The sequence below is a fragment of the Dermacentor albipictus genome, chromosome 5 (genome assembly GCF_038994185.2).
Source record: "Dermacentor albipictus isolate Rhodes 1998 colony chromosome 5, USDA_Dalb.pri_finalv2, whole genome shotgun sequence".
NCBI lineage: Eukaryota > Metazoa > Arthropoda > Arachnida > Ixodida > Ixodidae > Dermacentor > Dermacentor albipictus.
Genome location: NC_091825.1, coordinates 69,008,277 through 69,028,548, shown reverse-complemented (window position 1 = coordinate 69,028,548; position 20,272 = coordinate 69,008,277). Strand labels below are relative to the sequence as shown.

General features: G+C 45.1%; 1 protein-coding gene across 1 annotated transcript; it reads left to right on the top strand.

Annotated features, from left to right (window-relative positions):
- Positions 1-1,162: 1,162 nt before the first annotated feature.
- LOC139059895 (uncharacterized) lies at positions 1,163-15,866 on the top strand. The gene is made up of 7 exons (XM_070538445.1): positions 1,163-2,139; positions 5,559-5,779; positions 6,684-6,982; positions 8,931-9,169; positions 11,435-11,670; positions 15,242-15,479; positions 15,575-15,866. The coding sequence occupies exons 1-7, from the start codon at positions 1,513-1,515 to the stop codon at positions 15,704-15,706; spliced, it is 1,992 nt and encodes a 663-aa protein (XP_070394546.1). The 5' UTR covers positions 1,163-1,512; the 3' UTR covers positions 15,707-15,866.
- The last annotated feature ends 4,406 nt before the right edge of the window (positions 15,867-20,272 follow it).

Genomic DNA, 20,272 nt, shown 5'->3' with positions numbered 1-20,272 from the left:
GGAAACTGCGTCATCGCCTTCGGCTAAAACGCCGATTTATGCAAACACTGAACTTCAAGATTGGTGTAGAGAAACTTCATGTTTCAAGGTACCCCGAAAAGATCATGCTACTGACTCGTTAAGCAGATAGGTACTTGGGTGTTGTCTCCCTGAATGATGGGAAAGGAAAATATGTCAGTTTTCGCCACCTTACCGAAATTTATTACACTGACCACAAGGTAACTTCGCCACGATAACGTACAACATACGCGGAAATAAACATGACGCACCAAATTTGTCTGAATTATATACGAAAAGTAATATTTTGGTCCGTCTATAGAACAGAAACATTGCACAAACCTTTGAACCAAGCAGCTGCGAATATAATGTTCCATAAATTTGCTTTAATTAAATCGGACCTACTTACACATGTGGAGGCTGAGACTGCGCAAGTCTCTCCGTATGTATTTCTAATTCCCCCAAAAGAAATTAGTATGTCATACAGAAAGGAAGTCATGTACATCATAAAAGATAATTTAGCACCACTAGACTGCTGCCATTCACAACATACCTATCTGCCAGTTTGTAATGAATGTGAGACAATTGAACCTTTTTTGATGCGATTAACATATTTGGGTAACATCGCGGCAACTTTAGGGTACTATCTTTCTGCCTATCTATTGGTCGGATTACTAGGTAATTCATGGCGAAATGTAAAAACCACTGGGCTGCTGTGCTGAGAGAAGCCGGTGCGAAACCAACCATCGGGTCCAACGATCGGGTATTTGTGTCACTGGGTACGTGCTGCTGGATGTGTTCCGCTCTTATGTGAAACTTTTTAACGCCAACTGGGGTCTCTGGTGCTGGGCGGAATCCCCGCTGCTGCGACTAATCAAACCGGCGTTATATATATATTCAATCTCGTGTGAATCAACATCGACAAACGTGCCACACACGTGCCAAACACGAATTTGGCACAGCGTGTCCAGACGCAAGCGCGTGAGCAGCCCGGCTGCACAACCGCCTTATACATGACATGGCTTTGTGTCGGCATACGCTATGCCTACACATTGATTTAATGTCTGCATGTACTCACACTAATAGCACCTTCTTCCCTCGCTCTCCTTTCTTTTCTTCCCTTAAGCCCCTTCCCCTGTGTAGGCTAGCAAACCGGACGTGCGTCTGGTCCGACCTGCCTACCTTTCCTTCCTTCGTTGTCATCCTCCTCCTTAATTCGACGCTAATAGCAATAACGTGGACAATCGTCATTAGATGAGTTCTGCCGCAAATTTTATTCTGTCATCGATTCTCGATACGAATGCTTCTCTTAACTTCCCCAATTATTCTTTCCTTTGGGGTCTAGGCTCTTGGCTTTTACCGCAGTGAAATTTCCTCCGGAACGTGTAATTTTATTTGAAACACCAATAAATGGCTCCAATATTGTGACATTACCGTTTTGTTCTTTTTGGAAATCTTGGAGCAATTATGCATGATATCGATTGTTTCTCTTCTGCATGACTTTCGTTACCTATTATGTATTTGTTTTTCTTTAAACGTACCAACAGTTTCTTGAGCAATCCCCTTGTTGTGGACACGTGCCACAATGTGAGAGCCATCTTCATTATCAAAACCACGCGCCACGCGGCACGCTTCTGCGTTCCGAGCTCGTGCCAGACGAAAAAGAAGCGCAGCAGAACCGAGGGCCTCACGACAATGAAACCCTGGATCTCCAAGGACACCAGGACCAGGACCACGAGCCAGGCAGGATCCTTCTACAGCACGGGGAGCGGCTCTACGTACACGACAGAGGACACTCCGAGCACCAGCTTCGCCCGAGCCGCCGTCACCACCGTGCCCGCGCAAGACGTGTCCCTGGCACAGCTCACGTACAGCGTCGAGTCTGGCCAGACGATCGCTGGGCCGGGCAAAACTTCTTCGTTCGAGAGCAGCGAGTGGCAGCGTTCACCGTTGACCAATCGTCGTGCTTGCAAGTCCGAGGGACAGCTAAGGGCATGGCCTCCTCTGCTAGCGTCTCGGCGACAGCCTGCTGCCCCGACTGCATTCGAGGCCGAGCAGCATGGACTCCCGTGCAGCCACAGGCCTCGGACGAAGTCGGAGCAGGTCGCCGGACTCGTGAACGTGGCACAAAGAGGACCAACCGTAAGCAGAGGCATCGAACCCTTCTCGAGTAGCGAGGCCTAAAGGCCGGTAACATGGTATATTCCCTACAGCTGCTGTGTATTTTAAAGCACACTGTTCACCCTCTTTCCGAGTAACCGCAGGCGTTAGCATGAGCATAATATGGTATCGTGGTGTGCAGAAATTTTTTATTTTTACGATACTAATATATGAACCTAATATCATTATGCTATTTGTTGTCAAATGTTTTACTGCTTGTAGCCTAGTTACAATATAATAATTATTATGCAGTAAATGTAATTTGTCAGAATAGCGCTTAAATTGACGCGGATAATTATACTGCAGTATATTTTAAGTCCGCGCATTCAATAATGAGAACATGATTATTCTCCGCATTTGAGGTTGGTGAAATAACAGGCAAAATGCTGATAAATTGTTTCCTTAGGCTAATTGATTTTTAGATGAAAAAGCCGCTTTGTTAACCAGTAGAACTCGCGAAAAAGAAATTGACGGACTCAGTCAATAAGCACCTGCCAGGTACTCAGCATAATCACTTTTTCTGTTCTTCATTTGGCGTCTTGCTTCGCGGGCCTCCTTTGTGGCCTGCTGTGCTTTCAGCCTTCGCGGTGCCGGCACTACACGGCTGCAGCGCCGGCAGAGGGCAGCGCCACAGGGGAGCCTGGCTGCAGTAAGCGCCTGATACGTGACGCGGTTTCACCTACTGGCATAACTGGATAATCACTGTTGGTTAGTTCTGCCCGAATTTTTGGCTGTTTAGGACGAACGTTGATATTCCATCTAATGTTGTAAAAATTGGGCGCAGCTCGTTCGGAGCATGTTCAGCAGCACAGGCCTACATACTGCTGAGAGGTAATAAGGGGGCCGTGCCACGTCGGGACGTGAATATTGAAAAATCTCACTCGTTTTGGTAGAAAGATCTCGTGCCCACAAAAATGGGCTGGTGATTCGTGCTCAGAAAACACGCGGCATTTCAAAGAGTGCGAAAAAAGAAAAAAGATCTTGTGTTTCTGAAAGTTTGGCTACCCTATTCCGATTCCTCAACGCTAAAACTTGTACGTCGCGAAATCCACCACCGGGATGTAGCGCGTCAAACTTCTTTTGCATGGCGACCACGGCACTAGTACGTAAGGGTTAATTTCCGTAATCCGATTGCCATTATATACCGAAAATTTCCTAAAATCGTCGATTTGCCCCGTATCCAATCGTCCCTTATGTAATACCCCGCAAGAGGTCTTTAAGGTAATGAAATGAAAAAGAAATGAAATTTGCCTTTATTGAGGTATAGTCGCTTTGAAAATTATACCACCAAGGAAAAATATTGGAAATATATTGCGTTGTAGGTGCAGCAATTCGTAATGATCCTGCATTTGCTAAGACACTTATTGCTTTCGTGCATTTAGAAATAAAATCATCTTTGGAAATCTAGGGAGATAAAACTTGACAAAAAAGTCCCAATTTTGCCCGAAAGGCGAAGTATCAATTGTGATAGTGAATTATTAGACTGCTATAAGAAATAAGGATAGTAGATTTATGTGCTGTATAAACTTGTAAGGTTTACTAACTAAATTAACAAGCATGGTGACACGCGCGCACACACAAGCATGAACACATCTGACTTGATGACCGCGGACACTTGCTGTCAGAATGCTGGCGTGAGGAAGCGTGGCCGCTGCAGCTAGCGAATTGACCTTAACGCTCCGTCTCGCTTCAACGTGAACTAAGCGGCGAGAATGTAGTGTACGCGAATCTATCAGCCCTTGGCGCACCTAGACTCTGTCCCCATCGCAGATTGCTATCAAGATAGGGGCCACGTGGTCGGACTCAGTCAACACCTCCTGGATAGGAGGCCTGTGCCCTCTGGTTTATGACTTCACGCTACTTGGACCGAAGTTTTCATTGCCAAGTCGGGCATGATGAAAACGGTGACGTTAAAATCACAGCGGCTTACTCCGGGGGCGTCCACATTAGATTCTTTGGCAGTCGGGCAAGGTAGCATGGCGTCACAGATTGAAGTGCACCGGCCTTGTGCTAGCTAGTAGGCGTTGCCTACTAGGTTGCCTATTATGGCAGATTACCTTATGGCAAACTTGTCGTCATGTTGCAGTTTTTCATCAGAATTCATTAGCCTAACATTAGATTATAATCGGTTCCACATCATTAAAGAACCTACCCGTGGCTCTAACGTCCTAGATCTTATACTAACGCCCCGGAAACTACAGAACAAGGGACATGCTCGGATGGTTTCAGTGACCACAGATTACTGAATGTATCCATCAGTATCCCATTACCATTTACAGATGTCTCAAGAAAGACAGATCGTGACTACAACAAGGGAAATTATGAAGTAATCAACACTGAGCTAGAATCAGTTCTTGAACATTAATTTCTATTTTCGTTCCACAACAGGTCTGTTCATGATAACTGGGTCCTGTTCAGAGATAAGTTATGCGCATTGGTTGAGCAGAACATTTCTTTAATAAGAATAACTGAAGACAAAAATTAACCGTGGTTCACAAAGTCCCTTCACCTACTGAGAAACAAAAAGAAACGTTCATACAGAACTGCAAAACGAACCGGCACCCCGTCAGCTTGGGAAAGGTACCTTAACTGTTTAAGCTCTTACTGCTCCGCTATCAGTGTAGTCAAAAATAAATATTAAATAAATAAACAAAATAAATAATAAATAATTAAACACCTGTTATAATTTGTAAACTGCAATATGTGCCTCATGATAATTAGTTAATAATTTCATGTGTGAGATTTGCTAAATATTCTATTATTCGTTTCAGTTATTTGTGCACGTAACGTCCGCCTCTTCGAGCTGACCAGCTCATTGACTAAAATTGTGCTATCCGCCATCGGCAATTAAAAAAAATATATTTTCGCTGAAACACCCTGTATATATACAGATATAGTGCTACAAAGTTGTCTCTAATAAATTTGTAGGAAACTATATGGGCTTGTTTACTGCATATTCCAATGGCTAGGATAGGATTGTAACAGAGCCGTTATTATGTAACTATTCCATAAGTATTGTCTAAAACATCGCGGCTATGACGTATTTCCTTCTCCTACAATCGCTTGCGGCTTCTGCAACCCGCAAGAGCAAAACCTTTGAGATTCGTTTCATTCACTACCAGGAAGCGGTCGCTGGTGGGCATGAACGTCTCCTATACCAATACTATTCTGTTTCGCGCTTGGTCAGTAGTCTGAGCGGCACTCTTCTTTGCTGTTACAGGAATCAGCCGGCCGCGAAGGGTGTATGATAACGAATGTATAGAATCAAGCCAAAGGGATCGTTACATCACAGCGGCCCAGACCACGAGAATGTGATTGATCCATGGGATACAGCCTCTTTAAAAGATGCACCTCCATGAGAAAACGGGAACGTTCGGCACTCTGTTCTTTCACTTACGCAGCATACCACGGAGACAACGCTGTGGACTGCCGGGTCGTCGTCGACGTTCCCCTTTATCGCCTCCCCGTCAGGCCCGTGGCGGTGCTCCCGGCACTCGGCCGTCCTGTACACCGCAGGCAGCGACTTGAGCAGCACCGTCGACAGTTCCGCCACTACCAGCAGCAGCGCCAGCAGTGGCACAAGTACCAGCAGCGCAAGCAGCGGTGACAGCGCCCGAGTGTGGTACGTTAGGGGCCCCCTTATTTGGGGGCTGATCAGGGGTCGATTGATGGGCACAGACTTTATATTTTTTTAAAGCTGGGTTTAATAATTTCCCACAGGCGCACGAGTGGTTCGACCAGTGACACGGTAGATGAACACAGGGAGCGTGTTCGAATTGCATGATAACGCCTTATCGGTTTTAGTTTTACTCTGACTGTTTACTTTGACTCTGACACTGCGTTGTGAAGTTTTTCTTTTGACATGTAGCAATGCTCGCAAAAAACACTGAAAAGAAGCTCTTTCATAATTTGCCTCATCATGTAACCAAACCACTGGCGTACTTTATGATTTTTCTGCATCTCCATAATACCACAACAATATACATTTTCTTTCGTAGTATACTAGTCGAACACCTGTTTTCAATTCTGCGAGCTTGCAGTAAAAGCGAGTTTTTGAGTTGAAATCGGACTTACTCTTGGCACATTAATTCATTGTCATGAAAAATCAGACTCACGATCTTCATCATAGGAAGCCAGAAAGGCGCCAATATTGAAGTCGGAGATTAGTAACCTCGTGTAGAGTCCATACGTTTCTATGAGAGTAAACCATCATCCAAACGGTTCTCGCAGAAAACATAGGATTTATTTTCATCAGATCTCCTCGGATCCCACGGACGCTTTCATGGACAATAGATATCATAATTTTAGATGTGTACTGAACGGACGAAAAGGCTGCTTTAAATTTCCCCCGAGAACTAAAAATTTTGTTGCCACCGATTTAGGGTTAGCAATAGATCGCAACCTCATGTATAGCTTCAGATGCGGCGACGCGTAAACAACCGCTCGTCATTGAAAAGGAGCTGCTGTACGTTGGTCCACCTTATGTCTGCGGATGCGGGAACACGATCGCTCACGCGTGGTCGCAGGCCTCGCCGCGCAGTGCGCGTCAGCAGCAGGGCGGCCCTGGCACCGAACACCCGTAGCTGCGCCGTCGACTGCACGCGACGCGACGTGGCCACGGCGACGGACCTGCCGCCGGGCGGGCGCAACGGGAACCTCTCGGGCGGCTGGATGGGAGGCCGGCTGCCTCTGACGGTCGGCGCTGCGCTCCTGTTCGCACTGCTGGTCGTCTCTGCGCTGGCCACCACTGCCGGCATCATGAACCGCCAGTCGACCACGGCGCCTGGAGGTGCCGACGAACACCGCCTACGCGATGCCGTCGCTGGTGAGCTGCTGCCGCGTGCCACGGGCAGCGGACACTTGGGTACTCACCGCGGGCAGGGAAGCGGCTGGCTTTGGGCATTGATAATCTTCGTAGTACTGTTTGACAGCCGACACGTCATTAACGGTGGCTCGAGGTAGCACGTTAACGCACGGCGTTATACGAGCGCTTCTATAAGCTAATGTTAAAGCACGGCGGCATTGTTCCGGCAAATTTATTCCCACAAAATTTTCATTTCATAATCCGAGAAATATAGCCAGTTCACCAAAAAACAAACCCAGCGGTCACCATTATTTAAGGTAGTGTAACGTGCGCTGCACCTAAATGTGAAAACATGCTTATCATAGAGGCCACTGTCCATGAAGGACAGCATTACTCTATCTCTGCCATCCATGTCGTTCTTCTATCCACTTCCCGCCTCAATTTCAGTTCAGTCTTTCACAGTGTGTTGATACCGGTGAAGCAAGAGCAGAAACTGCAGCTCGAAGCAGTAACAGAATGCAGTAGCTTATGGCATTCACTGTCCGACCTGTTATAAATAAATCAGTTTTTACGCCCGTGTCAATATGATCCGCCCATATCAATTCAGCCATATCTTTGCCGCGATGGTATTTCAAATGAACACGTGAAGGAGATCGCCAGTTACGGATCTTTCAAATGTTTAATCTGCTTTTTACACATTTACAGCTGGTAGCCTTTATTGAAACAACCCAAGGATTTTCAGCCTTTCGCTCACTGCCACAAAAGCTGGGTACATTTGTTCTCCTGTACAGGGAATCTGAGCGTAACGATAGTTACAACTCTATATTTTGTATAATATTATATCGAGTTGTCGACAATTTCCTCTCGTTAAACTTCGTGTACCTTGCTAATTTCCACCGAACTTAATATATTCGACAAAAGATTGCGTGTGAGTAAAAAGAAAGAGAGAGGGAGAGAAAGAGAGAGAGAGAGAGATTTTACGTACATTAAAGGGGGGCAGATGGGTCGACCTGAGCAGCTGCGCTATAGTCCGCTATGCTGCACTGACCTCTAGTGGAAACAGCGGCTCTGATGGTCGGCGCTGCGCTCTTGTCCGCACTGCTGGTCGTCTCTGCGCTGGCCACCACTGTCGGCATCATGAACCATACACATACATACATACAACATACAACATACATACATACAACATACATACATACATACATGCATACATACATACATACATACATACATACATGCATACATACAACATACATAGGCTCGCCCTCTAGTGTAGATATGCGTATGAGTGAACTTCTATAGCCTTAAATGGACAGTAAAGAGAATGATAAGTGGAACCCTATTAGTATATTATGCTTATAAAAATTGTAAAAGAGGGATACGAGGCTTGATAAGCAAACAGCAAAAAAAAACCCCGCTAGAATGAAAGACGGGTGGGATCGCCGACTGAGAGTTCGCGCAACAACTTGTCGTGACATCACAGATTTCCACGGCGTCTGGCTTCGTCTAGATAACTGTTTATCAATAATGAGCACTATTTTTGTATTATATAGTGCCCAAAGATTGAACTTGTTAAGCTTGGAGGATTGTTACTGGGCCACAGCGTCGTAAATGCCAGAAAATGCACTGATATTTGTAACGTCACGCTGACGTTCTGGCGGTGTAGTTGTGTCGCGCATTGGAAAAAAAAAAGGAAAACTTGAACTTGCTTTATTCTAATAACAAACCTCTTTTCGAGGAATGAAGAACAGTGTTTTCGAGGAATATTTTATCCGTCTAAACAAAGTTAGTGTTTCGCTTTACTGTCCCTTCAAGTAGACCTTCTAAACCGCCAGTTCCGTAATGGCTAACGAATTTCCTGCAAAGTATCTCTTCGAGCAGCTGGTGGTCCGCTTTTGGGAACTATTTCGACAACTTGGCCTCGTGTGCCACGTGACTCGATCCCTCTTGGCAACCCCTCTCGCTGCAGGATTGGCAGCCATCAGACCGCTGCTGCCTGGAGTGCCGTATACGGAGTACCCACTATGGCATGATGCTGGCGTCCCAGCTGACGAGGCGGTCACTGACGCCGCCTGGAAGTGGCCGTCGACTGCGAGCGAACCAGGAGACGGGGACTCGACCGTTGAGCAGCCGGCTGTCGGATACGGCAACGCAAGCGCCAGCTTCGTGACTGCCGAGAATCCACTGGAGCAACCGTTCCGGAGATCCGTAAGTGTAAACATGACGAGCGATGAATGAGAGGGTGCTGTTTCTGGCGCTTTGGAAAACCAGCCCGTTCGCGGCACGTTGATCTAGTTCAGGTTTCTTCTCGCGACGCTTGCATAGTAAATTGTTTCGTCTTTAGAACGTTTACGTGTTGACTACATAATGCAATTATTTTTTCACGAAACTTCGGAAGAGTTAGGCCTGTGGTGGGTAACGTCAGTAATCTGCAGGTCTTTTGGCTTGGCGACGTGATACCCTATGCACCCGTAAACGCAGCCACATAACTGACTCAATTAATGGGTAACGCTCATAAAGTGACATATTTGTAAAGTGGTGTCCTGTGATGTAATCTCGGGAGCCTTTTTCGTTTTAAGTAAGCCTGATGTTAGAGAGCGCCATGCTTGCAAGTGCATTAACGCACCGTTAACTCCAGCCATTGAGCAAATATGTAGATTAACGGTCTAATGGCACAAGTGAACAGACCATGTGTGAGGTCTGTTAACGTATGGACTTATATGGGCAGATACATTGGCTGTAAGCACTTAGTATATAAATGTCTATATGCTTCCCAGTGCTCTATCCGTGCGTTCTTAGTAATACATATAAATCTGATTATAACGAACCAGAGTATAGCGGATTTTACTTCATACGTTATCCAACAAGCGAAATTCATTTAACGACATTCATACAAACTAAATGCTTGAAATTCAATTCCATTCAATTGTGGGGTTTTACATACCAAAACCATTTTCTGATTATGAGGCACGCCGTAGGGGAGGACGCCGGAAATTTCGATCACCTGAGGTTCTTTAACGTGCGCCTAAATCTAAGTACATGGGGGTTTTCGCATTTCGCCGCCATCGAAATGCGGCCGCCGTGGCCGGGATTTGATCCGTAAATGCTTGAAAACGAACGAGAGAATGGGATGTGTATATTTGACCTAGAGCGCCTACAATTGGCGCCATAAAACCACCTGCAGTGGCATATACACTGTTTACCGCATGGTTTTATTGCGATAGCAATTATTTGAACACTCGAGGCGCATTCCTGCCGTCATCGTCACAGTCGGCGTCGCTGTGATGTTCGGCGCAACATCCAAGGGCGATAGCATCGTCGCCGCGCGCCATATGCTGTATGTGCGAGTGAAAGCGTGCGAGTGTGAGGCGACGATGGTAGCTCAATCTTGGGCGCGCAGGGAAGGAAAGCGGGAAGGAAGCATGCCGTGTTCCGTCGTGCGCAAGGCACCGAGGGGAGGGGAGGGAGGGGGAGGAGGCGTTCTACTACGGCGGCTGCTGCCTATGGCTTGGCCGCGCAGGCCTCATTTTGAATACGACCTGCGATGGTGACAGTGCTCTGACTGCTTGTAGCTTTGTGTGTGGTGTGCGCTCGCCGCTTAGTTTGCGTTGACGCGAGAGACAACATGGAGATCATGATGTTCGCTCACTGCTGCTGCCGCGCTTCCTCCCTCCATCGTTTTGACAGCGAGTGTGCTTCACAATACGCTCGAACCTAATGGCGTATGGTGCCATGCGAAGCATAACCTGATAGACTACCGGGTGTCTGTGTTTGCTACCATGTGTTGCTGCGAGTCGGGTCGCCATGGTGAGCTTCAACACAGTCGCGCAGCTTTGCTCTATATCCTCTATAACGAACTCATCATAAAGTGTGTATAGATCGTTACACCTTAGTATTTATTTGTTTATTTGTTTCAACATACTGTAGCCCAAAACGGCTGTCGCATGAGTGGGGAAATACAATATATGGAAAAGCATAAATATAGCACTGAACATCAATGATTAGTAATATAGAATAGAAATTCATCGATATATCCAATTACCTGATATATCGAAATGAAGAAACCGGACAGTGAAGCGAGAAAAAGCACACGGGTAATCATTTGTTTTCTTTTTCAGATTCGAAATGTAAAACTACTAAGAAAAAGGGGGAATGGAAGGGGACGAAAATACAATTTAACGCAGATGAGAGCGGAACGCGAACCTCCCGCATCAGGCGCGCGGTGCAAAACCAGTTCAGCTACCGCGGTGGCCATTTCTCCGACCGTATTTCTCGATAAGTTCTATAATTCGATTAAAGAAAACAAGTAATTTCCGATGAGCTGCCAATTTTCTTTGTATCGCTGTAACTAAACAACAGTAACGCCCATCCATTTTCCCATATGTTTATAGACCATCTACATATTGAGCTATTTCTAGCGCAAGAACCACTTCGTTATAACCGGAGCTTCGACTCCAATGCACGTTGTTCCAGACGAGGCCCGAATGCGGCGTCGTCTTCTACACGTACTGCCGGGAGCCGCGTCGCGAGTTCGTCTACCGGGCCTCGATCAACGCCTGCGTGGCGACCGGCGACGACCACCCGGCGCAGCTGTGCAACCGCGGCCCCAACCGGTTCTCCTCGTGGCGCGAATGCGAGAGGAGCTGCGTGCTCGTCCAGCCGCCGCACGAGGCCTGCCTCGACAAGACGCTTCTGCTTGGCTGCAGGAGGTACGGAACCTTTCTCGTGATCGCGTAGCCTCGGGCTGGCCGTCAGCGTCACGCCATCGGAAATGGCGCGTTAAACTTATAGCGGCAAAGAAGAAATTAGGTAACGCCGCAGAGTTATGCCAGTAGCGGACTCTGCCGGTTTGCACTACTATCGTGGAAACTAGGGACACAAACTCTGTGGTTTAACTGTGAATTCAAATTACGCGCCACGTTTGAATGAATAAAACAAATATTAACCTTATCCTACAGCAGCCACCGGCCGAAGGCACACGTGAACGGAAGTACTTGTACAGCGCACCACGGGGCATTTGCGTGATGTTCAAGAGTACGGACGGCGCAAGTACCAACTGACCGAGAGTTCAAGGAGGAATGTGCCGATAATTCTACAATGTTTACTTGTTACTTTAGCTTGGGGAACATGTAATGGAATACAATGATGTCATACTACGTCTACAGTCTTGGACGCCGTAATTCATTTCTTGCTAACCTTTAAGAGGAACGTTTAGTTTGGGACGAACTCCAATTCCGACATAGATGCATTTTGAGACACACCCTTGGCCGATTTGAATACACCTTACTCAATTTGAGGGAGAAAGTTAAGGTCTAGGCACTTAGCAAACGAGATTCTTATTGAGGGCCCCAAAATTTGAATGGATTAATGGACGAAAATTGATAAGTCCTAAAATATAGACGCACAAAGCTTACAAATCGGTAACCCTGCACCAAAATTAGCTATCGAAGTCCTGTCAACAGAATTTCTTCGAGCATATGAAGAGGACAAATTTGTTATGAATTGGCCGCTTGCGTAAAACTGTGGTGTCGTTTACGAGGGTTTTGTAAAAGTTCTGCTAACAAGTTAGAGGTCTAACATGGATGGTGAAAAATTAGATGAATTTTGTGTGCTTTACATGTGTTATTAGGTGCAGTTTATAGAACTGATATTGTTTTTATTGGCGCGCGAGAGAGAGAGTTGTAAACTTCGTTGTTAGATTTCTGAAATATTGTTATTTTCAACATTTTTTAATTGAATATTGACGTCTGAAGTTATAGACCTGCTTCCTAAAGTCCCTATTGGAAGCAAACTGGAGTGTCTCAGAAACAGTAGAACTAAACCAGCAAAAGACCCGTGTCATTTTTCTTACTAACAAGCTTCGATTCACACCTGCGGCGGATCCTTTCACTGGTTATGGCGTTCGTGTACTGAGCACGTGGAATTGAATTAAATTCCCGGCCGCGGTTGCTGCCTTCCGATAAGGTCAAATGTAGAAGTCCTCGTATTTAGACGAATGCCCAATAATCTTACGTCCCCGAAAATAACCCGGTTCGATAAACTGCTGCGTGTCTCGAAAGCTCAGTGGTCCTAGGTAATGCCATGAATAAAACAAATGTGACCAGCAGTGGCCGAAAAAAAAAAAAACCTTCGGCCTCTTGTTCGGCCACGGTCTATACCATCGAGCATCCTGTGCGACATTTACCTTGTAAGAATCTTCCAAGCCTCTTGTATAAAGCAATGAGATCCAACTGTCTGCAGTGGAAAATCACAGCCACAGAACATATTGGATTCCTTCCGCCCATATACAGGGTTTTTTTTTAGCTGCACCAAACTAAAAAAAAAAACTGCATTTGGCAGATTGCACAGTTATAATTCTTTACCTAAATTACTCGATCAGGCGACTATTACTTCTGCGAGAAATCAAAACAAAAACATGATTAGCATACTTGCTTTAATGAACTTTTTGATTATTAACATTACGACCTCTATTTCAATCTACGAATTATAGTCGGCGAGTTTGCATGGCGTATTCACTTAGAACGAATCCTCAGGACTGCACCAGTTTCGAAATTTCAATTTTCAAAGTGTCCGACGAATGCATTGGCGTACCAGTTACTTTTTTAAAGAACACGCTGTTTTATTCATAGAAGCACAAAAGTAACTGGAACACCAATGCCTTCCGTCGGACACTTTGAAAAGTTATACCTCGAAACTGGTGCAGTTCTGAGAATTCGTTCCAAGTGAATATGCCTTGCCAACTCACCAACTATAATTTGTAATAGAGATGTTGGCCGTAATGTTAATGATGAAAACGTTCATTTACGTAATTATGATAATCACTTAATTAATTATTTTGATTTTTCTTACAAGTAATGGCCACTTGATCGAGCAATTTAGATAAAGAATTAGAACTGTGCTATCTGCCATGGGCATTTAAAAAATATTGATGGAACTAAAAAAAAAACACACTCTATGCTGTAGATAACGGCATTGCACCCACAGTTTTAACACATCATGCGTACTGGGAATATCGATGATCTCAATATTACAAACGCTACAATCTGTTGCTTAATATTGAATTCAATAAAATGGTTACAATGACATTCCGCAATGTATCCTTCAAACGCACACAGAATTCTGTAGCAAATAGTTCAGTTTATTTCGCCAAATACCGCTTGCATCCTGTAAGTTAACGTGAGACCGGGTAAATGTAAGAAACATAGCAATACATAAATTAGAATTTAAGATATTCTGACAAATTTGATGCCTGTATCCCTATCTAAGAAATGTTGCAAGCTGCTTGAGGATATTTTCTTTTTAACTACCTTGCTCTTAGTTTCAATAAGCGTGGCCAAACCAATGTGGTTATACTAGAATGAAAAAAAAATTCATTTTGTGGCCGTAATAATTTAGTCGCGCAAGTTGAAGTCGCTTAATGAAACGGATCACTCTAACGCTGAAATAAAGATATGTTAAATCATTCGCAAGTGATACCAGAAGCAAGTTTCTGCTTCACTGAACCATGGTCGTAAAGTTGAAACGTTGCATGGTCTGCTATATATGTGGGCGTATCATTATGTTACGACAACCGTCGTTAAAGTGAGGGGAAGAATCTGATTGCATACATCATAGAGTGGCTGCTTGCGATGAGCGTGGAGAGAAAAGCACAGCGTTCGCTTCGATGTTTTCACTCCGGCATTGTAAGCACTGCAAAATTCTCAATGACGTGCTGGTCCAAGGGCTGGTACCAGATTGCGTGGCGCAAGCCATTTATAGAGCCCTTTTTATAGCTTTGCTGATTACTTTTGCTTCTCTTAATGAAACATGTAGTAAGGCACATAGACATTAGGCAGGTAGTGTAAGAACTTGATGGGCATGCGGAAAGTCTAGCATAGCATTGCAGGTGGCGTGGTACAGTCACTCGTATTGTACGACACGAATATTTGACTGTAAAGCTGCACCACTGTCACATGCTAACTGTGCGTATACTTCGAAGGCGCGTGGGCTACAGCGGCATTACTGTTTATATTTCTTCATTCCTTTCGGAACCGCCGCTTCCATACACAAGCATCCGGGTGACGCCTTCCCTACATAAATAGTGGCGTGGCTGCGCTACCTAGATTTGAGGCGAGAGGATACAGGACGAGGTACGCCCTCTATTTCTTTCCGCGTTTTTTAATCTATGGCTATGTAGTGCTGCCACGACACAAACCTTTTCTGACCAGCCCATTCTTCTATGCTGACGCGCGGTTCACCGCGTCGCTGACCCGCCCGTCGAATTGCCCTCCCCATCCGCAGGCAGGACGTCCGCACCAGCTGGTGGTGGTTCGATGGCCGGGCGTGCGTAGCCTGGAACTTCCCCTGGGGTGGATGCCCTGCCAACGGCAGTGCCGTGTTCCCCACGGTCGGCCAGTGCACGGCCCACTGCACCAACCCGCGCTACCCGCCCTGCACCGCTCCACGGAGCGCGCCCTGCGGCAGCGCGCAACTGAAGTTCCCCTTCTTCGCGGCAGAGGCGCCTTCGTCGGCGGTGCAGGTAGGACATTGGACAGTATAATAGCAAGAGCTTGGTGGCGCAACCCACCGCCCCGTTCCAAAGGGGACGCTCATAACATCCATCCATCCATCCAGGTCGAGAGGCGCTGCTTCAGGTTGACGCGGCGCGTGCTGGAATCGCACCGGTGCCTGACCGGCGCCAACCGGTTCCTCACGAAAACGGCCTGTGAACTGACGTGCAAGAAGCCGCCGGCGCGGCCACAATGACAGTCGCGCGACCTCAGGGCTGGCGACAAATAGATATAACAATAGAATGGCAAAGCTTTACTCACCCGTTGGTGTAATTTATTGGCGTTAGTGCTGACGGGCTTGTGGAAGGACGTTTACCGTGACGTAACTGACATAATAAAAACAATTGCATTTGTGATACTTGTGGGGAGAATGCCCGCTGTGGAGCGGGTAACCGGTGGCACACATACCCCATTGAGAAACTGGTAGCCTTTGTATGAAAAACTATCTGTTCAATGTTACGTGCTATTTCATTAAGAGGTACATGTGCGCTTTAAAGCCATCCTTATGAGATATTACACACAACGGTTTTCAGTTGCGATTTATTGTTTCATTACGTAGACTACTAGTGGACTCTGACACTATACTTCGTCGGTTTGCATTGAAGCGTATACATAACTAGTTTATTCGGCGACAAATGCTAAGTACCCCAAACCGGGGGATTAGGCGCAGGAAGCTTCACTCTAGTGCCCTTCCTGCAACAAGTACCGTTTAACGCGCATTATTTTTTTTATTTAGGCGAATATTTCTTTGCCTACCTCACCCGAGGTCACAATGGCTGCTGGGTTGGTTTCTCCCCAAGTAAACTGAGCCAGTCACGGAAATGGTGTAAGGAAATCTAGGCGGATCCTGCGGTGGCTTTGCTCGCACATCGGTCGCGTGTCGGGATTTTCGTGTTCACGTTGGCGCTAGGATGTGGGGAGTTGTGGTTAGGCTGAGCATATAAAACCCCACATTGTGACTGCGTGTGGCATTTGCACCCAAGTTTTGGGGCCGGTGCGCACTCCCAAAGCAGGGTAGGTTATAGTGAAGTGTAAAATAAGTGAAAATTTAATAATAGGCAAGCTATAGATTATTGAAAGATAAAGATTGTAGTGCTTGCACAATTTTATGAAACTATAGATTCTACCATGACCATAAAATTAATTTCAGTTCACTTTTGGTGGAAGAAGAGGCGGCTAAAAAGTTAGTTTAAATCTCCTTGATCCTGAAAGAAAATTTTGGATGGCAGCGTTAACGTTCCTGTCGCTATACACAAGTGTAGAGGCACCGAAAGAAAGCGCATATGGAACAGTTAAAGCTAATCCAAGAAGGCAAAGTGCTATTTCTAGGGTTCATTTTCGTAAGCTAATAAATCGTCCACAAGAAATTTAAAAAAAAACATTTCTGTGGTTTCATCTTCCCTACACACATGACAAATCGCTGAGGGTGTCAGACGAGCCTTCTATAAATAAAAATTTAAGGAAGGTATGCGACAGGGAAGCCTACCAATAATTACTTCAATTTTTCTAGATTGGCAAATAGTGCTCTTACAGGGGTACAATGAGTGCTTAAAATCCGAGGAATTTGTTATAGATGGCACAGAGAATTCTCGCGTAATCATTTGCCTCCTAAACCTTGCCGCTATGATCAAGGCTAATGCAGGGAGAACTTGAATGGCTGGGCCAGCTAGTGTCTCTTTCGCCAATGAATCAGCTGTTTTATTTAGAACTAGGCCTGTATGCCCAGGTACCAAGACTAAATGGATATTAAGTGTTGAGGTACTAAGGATTTACACACTCGCAGAACCTGAGATTCATTAGGTGTTGTCAGTTAAGTACACAAGGACAAAGAATCGGTAACAGTGATTACATAATCTATTGTTGGGCTTAATTTACGAAGGGCCCGTACTTCTGCAAAAAATTCTGCAAGAAATATTCGTACTAAGTCTGGAAGCCGCAAAGAAAATGACCAGCTGAGAATAGGGCTGAATATACTGATGCCACATTTTTCTTGAATCTGCCTGGCATCAGTCACTATAATTACATTTGTTTGTGATGTTATTAAATAATCCTGTAAAATAGCCCTTAACGTTCGGTAAGGTAGGTGTTTTTCGTTGCTTGGAAAAATATCGTCAAATTCAAGAATTTTCCCTGTCACAAATGAGCTTTACCTTCCTTATCCTAACGTTCAACGGACCGAGAAGAGCTTGCACAAAATTAACTCGAGGATTATAGAATAGAGACCAATGGGCATCGAAAAACATACTAGGCTGAGAAATGAACATTGTTTGACACCGTCTTATTGGTAATTCGTATGCCCTTAAAATGTTTGGACCATGAGCACTCGGAACCGAGTTACAAGAGAAGGAATTCGTGCTTCTAGATACAAAACAGTATGAGCTACAAATTTGGGCAGCCCTAAACATAGCCTTAATCCTTGCTTTTCTGGAAGTACAAGGAGGCGAAACAGATGCAGCGCCCCCCCCCCCCCCCATAATATAGTACACAGCCGAATTCCATGACACGACGTACATACATACGGTAGATTGATGACAAGGTTGGCCTGCTCATCCCTGATTGACTGTTGCAACAAATACACCACTCGAATGCCCTTAGCTGCAATATAACGTATGTGCGAACGCAATGAAAGAGAGCCGTCATATGTAACACCAAGGTACTTAATAGCATCTCCTTGTGGAATGAAATCAAGCTGGTATGAGAGATATACATACAGGGTCCCTCAGAGGAATTTTGAACAATGAGCACTTGTTCACGTTTAGAACCAGGTGAATGGAATTTAGCCAAGCTTGTAGAACAGATAAATACCGTTGCAGCTTTTGGTAAAGTGTTTGGATATCCTTTGAGATGAAAAGAGTGCAATGTCATCCGCGTACACGTAAGTGTACACGTCCTCTTTGGATGGAATGGAGTTCAGTAAAATATTGAATAAAACCGGAGATAGCACTGAGCCCTATATAACTCATTTTGCCTGTCTAAATGTCCTCTATAAGGAGCAGTTCTGGAACCAATAAAACTTTGTCACTTATAAATGGCGTAATCCATGCTTGCAAATATTAGGGGAACTTAAGTTCTCGCAGCCGGCTTACCAATATCCCGTGCTTGACCCTATCGTGTGCCTTGGTGGTATCAAGCATAACCAATGCCGCATAGTGACCTTGGTGCCGTGGAAGTTGTATACGACTTTCCAGGTCAATATACGCCTGCCATATGTATCACCCCGGCCGGAATCCAATTTGACATGGACTAAGATGCTTTCTTTATTAATAATATTATAAGGCGTACATTTAGGGCTCTCTCTATCGACTTCACAAGATTTAATGTAAAGGCGATTGCTCTAACGTTGTCTGCTCTAACGGCATAATCTTTGCGATCTTCCATACTGGCGGGAACCAAGCTCCTCTGACTGAATAATTTATGCTGTTTAGTAGATCGTCTTGTGATTCCTTATGTAACATTTTTAACATTGCCGAGGTAACTCTACCAGGGCCTGGAGTCGCAGTTGGAATATTCTGCAAGACAGAACGCAATTCATTCACAGATATCTCCGTGAAATCCTCATCAATATGTGCGTGCACACACAGTGTTCGCTTTCTCCCACTTTCCTCTTTCTGTTCCCCCTTTTCCTTTCCCCCAGTGTAGAGTAGCACACCGGACGCTCGTCTGGTTAACCTCCCTGTCTTTCCTTTTTTTGCTACCTCTCTCCCTCATCAATACGGGAAATCAATGTAGGGGGAGCAACATTAGAAGAAAAGCGATGTTCCAGCCCTTTAGCTAGAACTTCTAATGAATATCATGTCATCTGGGAATTAAACTGTAGATTCGACGTTTACCCGTAACAGAATCGTTTCCTTGCATCTAAGGAAACCGAATGGCGTTTGTTTGTTATTGGATTCGGCAGGAAAATCAAATTGCTTTATGTCGTGTTCACCTTTTGCGTTCGATACCATACGCTTAAATGTAGCTGAAACAAATAGTCTGAGTAATTTTTCGGGAATTGGCTATGTAACAATTTCTTTCAGGCGGCTTTTCTTCTATGATTCTGCGAGTAATCATGATTCCACCAGCGCTCAGAGTATTTGACTGAGTGAACCTCAAATTCAGCTTTTCTACAGAAGTCCTTTAAGATTGCACAAATGCTTATTGCTCTTTGTTTAGAATTCCCTTCAGATAGGATAGCCAATGATGATCGCGAATTACTTTGCAATTTATTATAATTTATGTATGTTCGCACATGAGGCACTGAGAATGTCACCGGGCACATAATATTGAAAACCACCAAAGTGGGGTCACTATTTCTGACATAGACAACAGTCGACCAGGAGGATGCGCAAGGACCTGAACCTGAGAAAGTCAGATCTAGAGCAGAGGTAGCTAAACCTCTAACAAAAGTAGGATGATCTCAATTTTGACACAAGTGATTATTGCCCTGAGACCAATGCCATAGTCGAGTATAGCACACATCTGTTTTTTCAAGCCCCATGTGAGATGATGGGAGTTGAAATCACCCGCAAATATGACGTCATTTCCGCTCATAAAATTTACACTATCCAGAGGCCGTGTGTCATGAACCCCTGAATGATATCACACATTGGCGATGAAAAATGACCGACATAAAGGTATAGTTAGGGTCATTACTAGAATTTCGAATTCAGGGGACAGAAGTTTCAGTACCATTTTTGTGTGAAATTCTGGATGAAACTAATGTGTGTAATCCACCACCTCGTGTAGTACGATCTAAACGAAAATAGCGATAATTTCTGCG

Excerpts from the sequence above, each read along its gene's own strand:
- LOC139059895 (XM_070538445.1), top strand. The coding sequence starts at position 1,513 with ATGTATTTGTTTTTCTTTAAACGTACCAACAGTTTCTTGAGCAATCCC. Across the intron at positions 5,780-6,683 it reads GGTGACAGCGCCCGAGTGTG|GCCTCGCCGCGCAGTGCGCG; the intron begins GTACGTTAGGGG and ends GCGTGGTCGCAG. Across the intron at positions 15,480-15,574 it reads CGCCTTCGTCGGCGGTGCAG|GTCGAGAGGCGCTGCTTCAG; the intron begins GTAGGACATTGG and ends CCATCCATCCAG.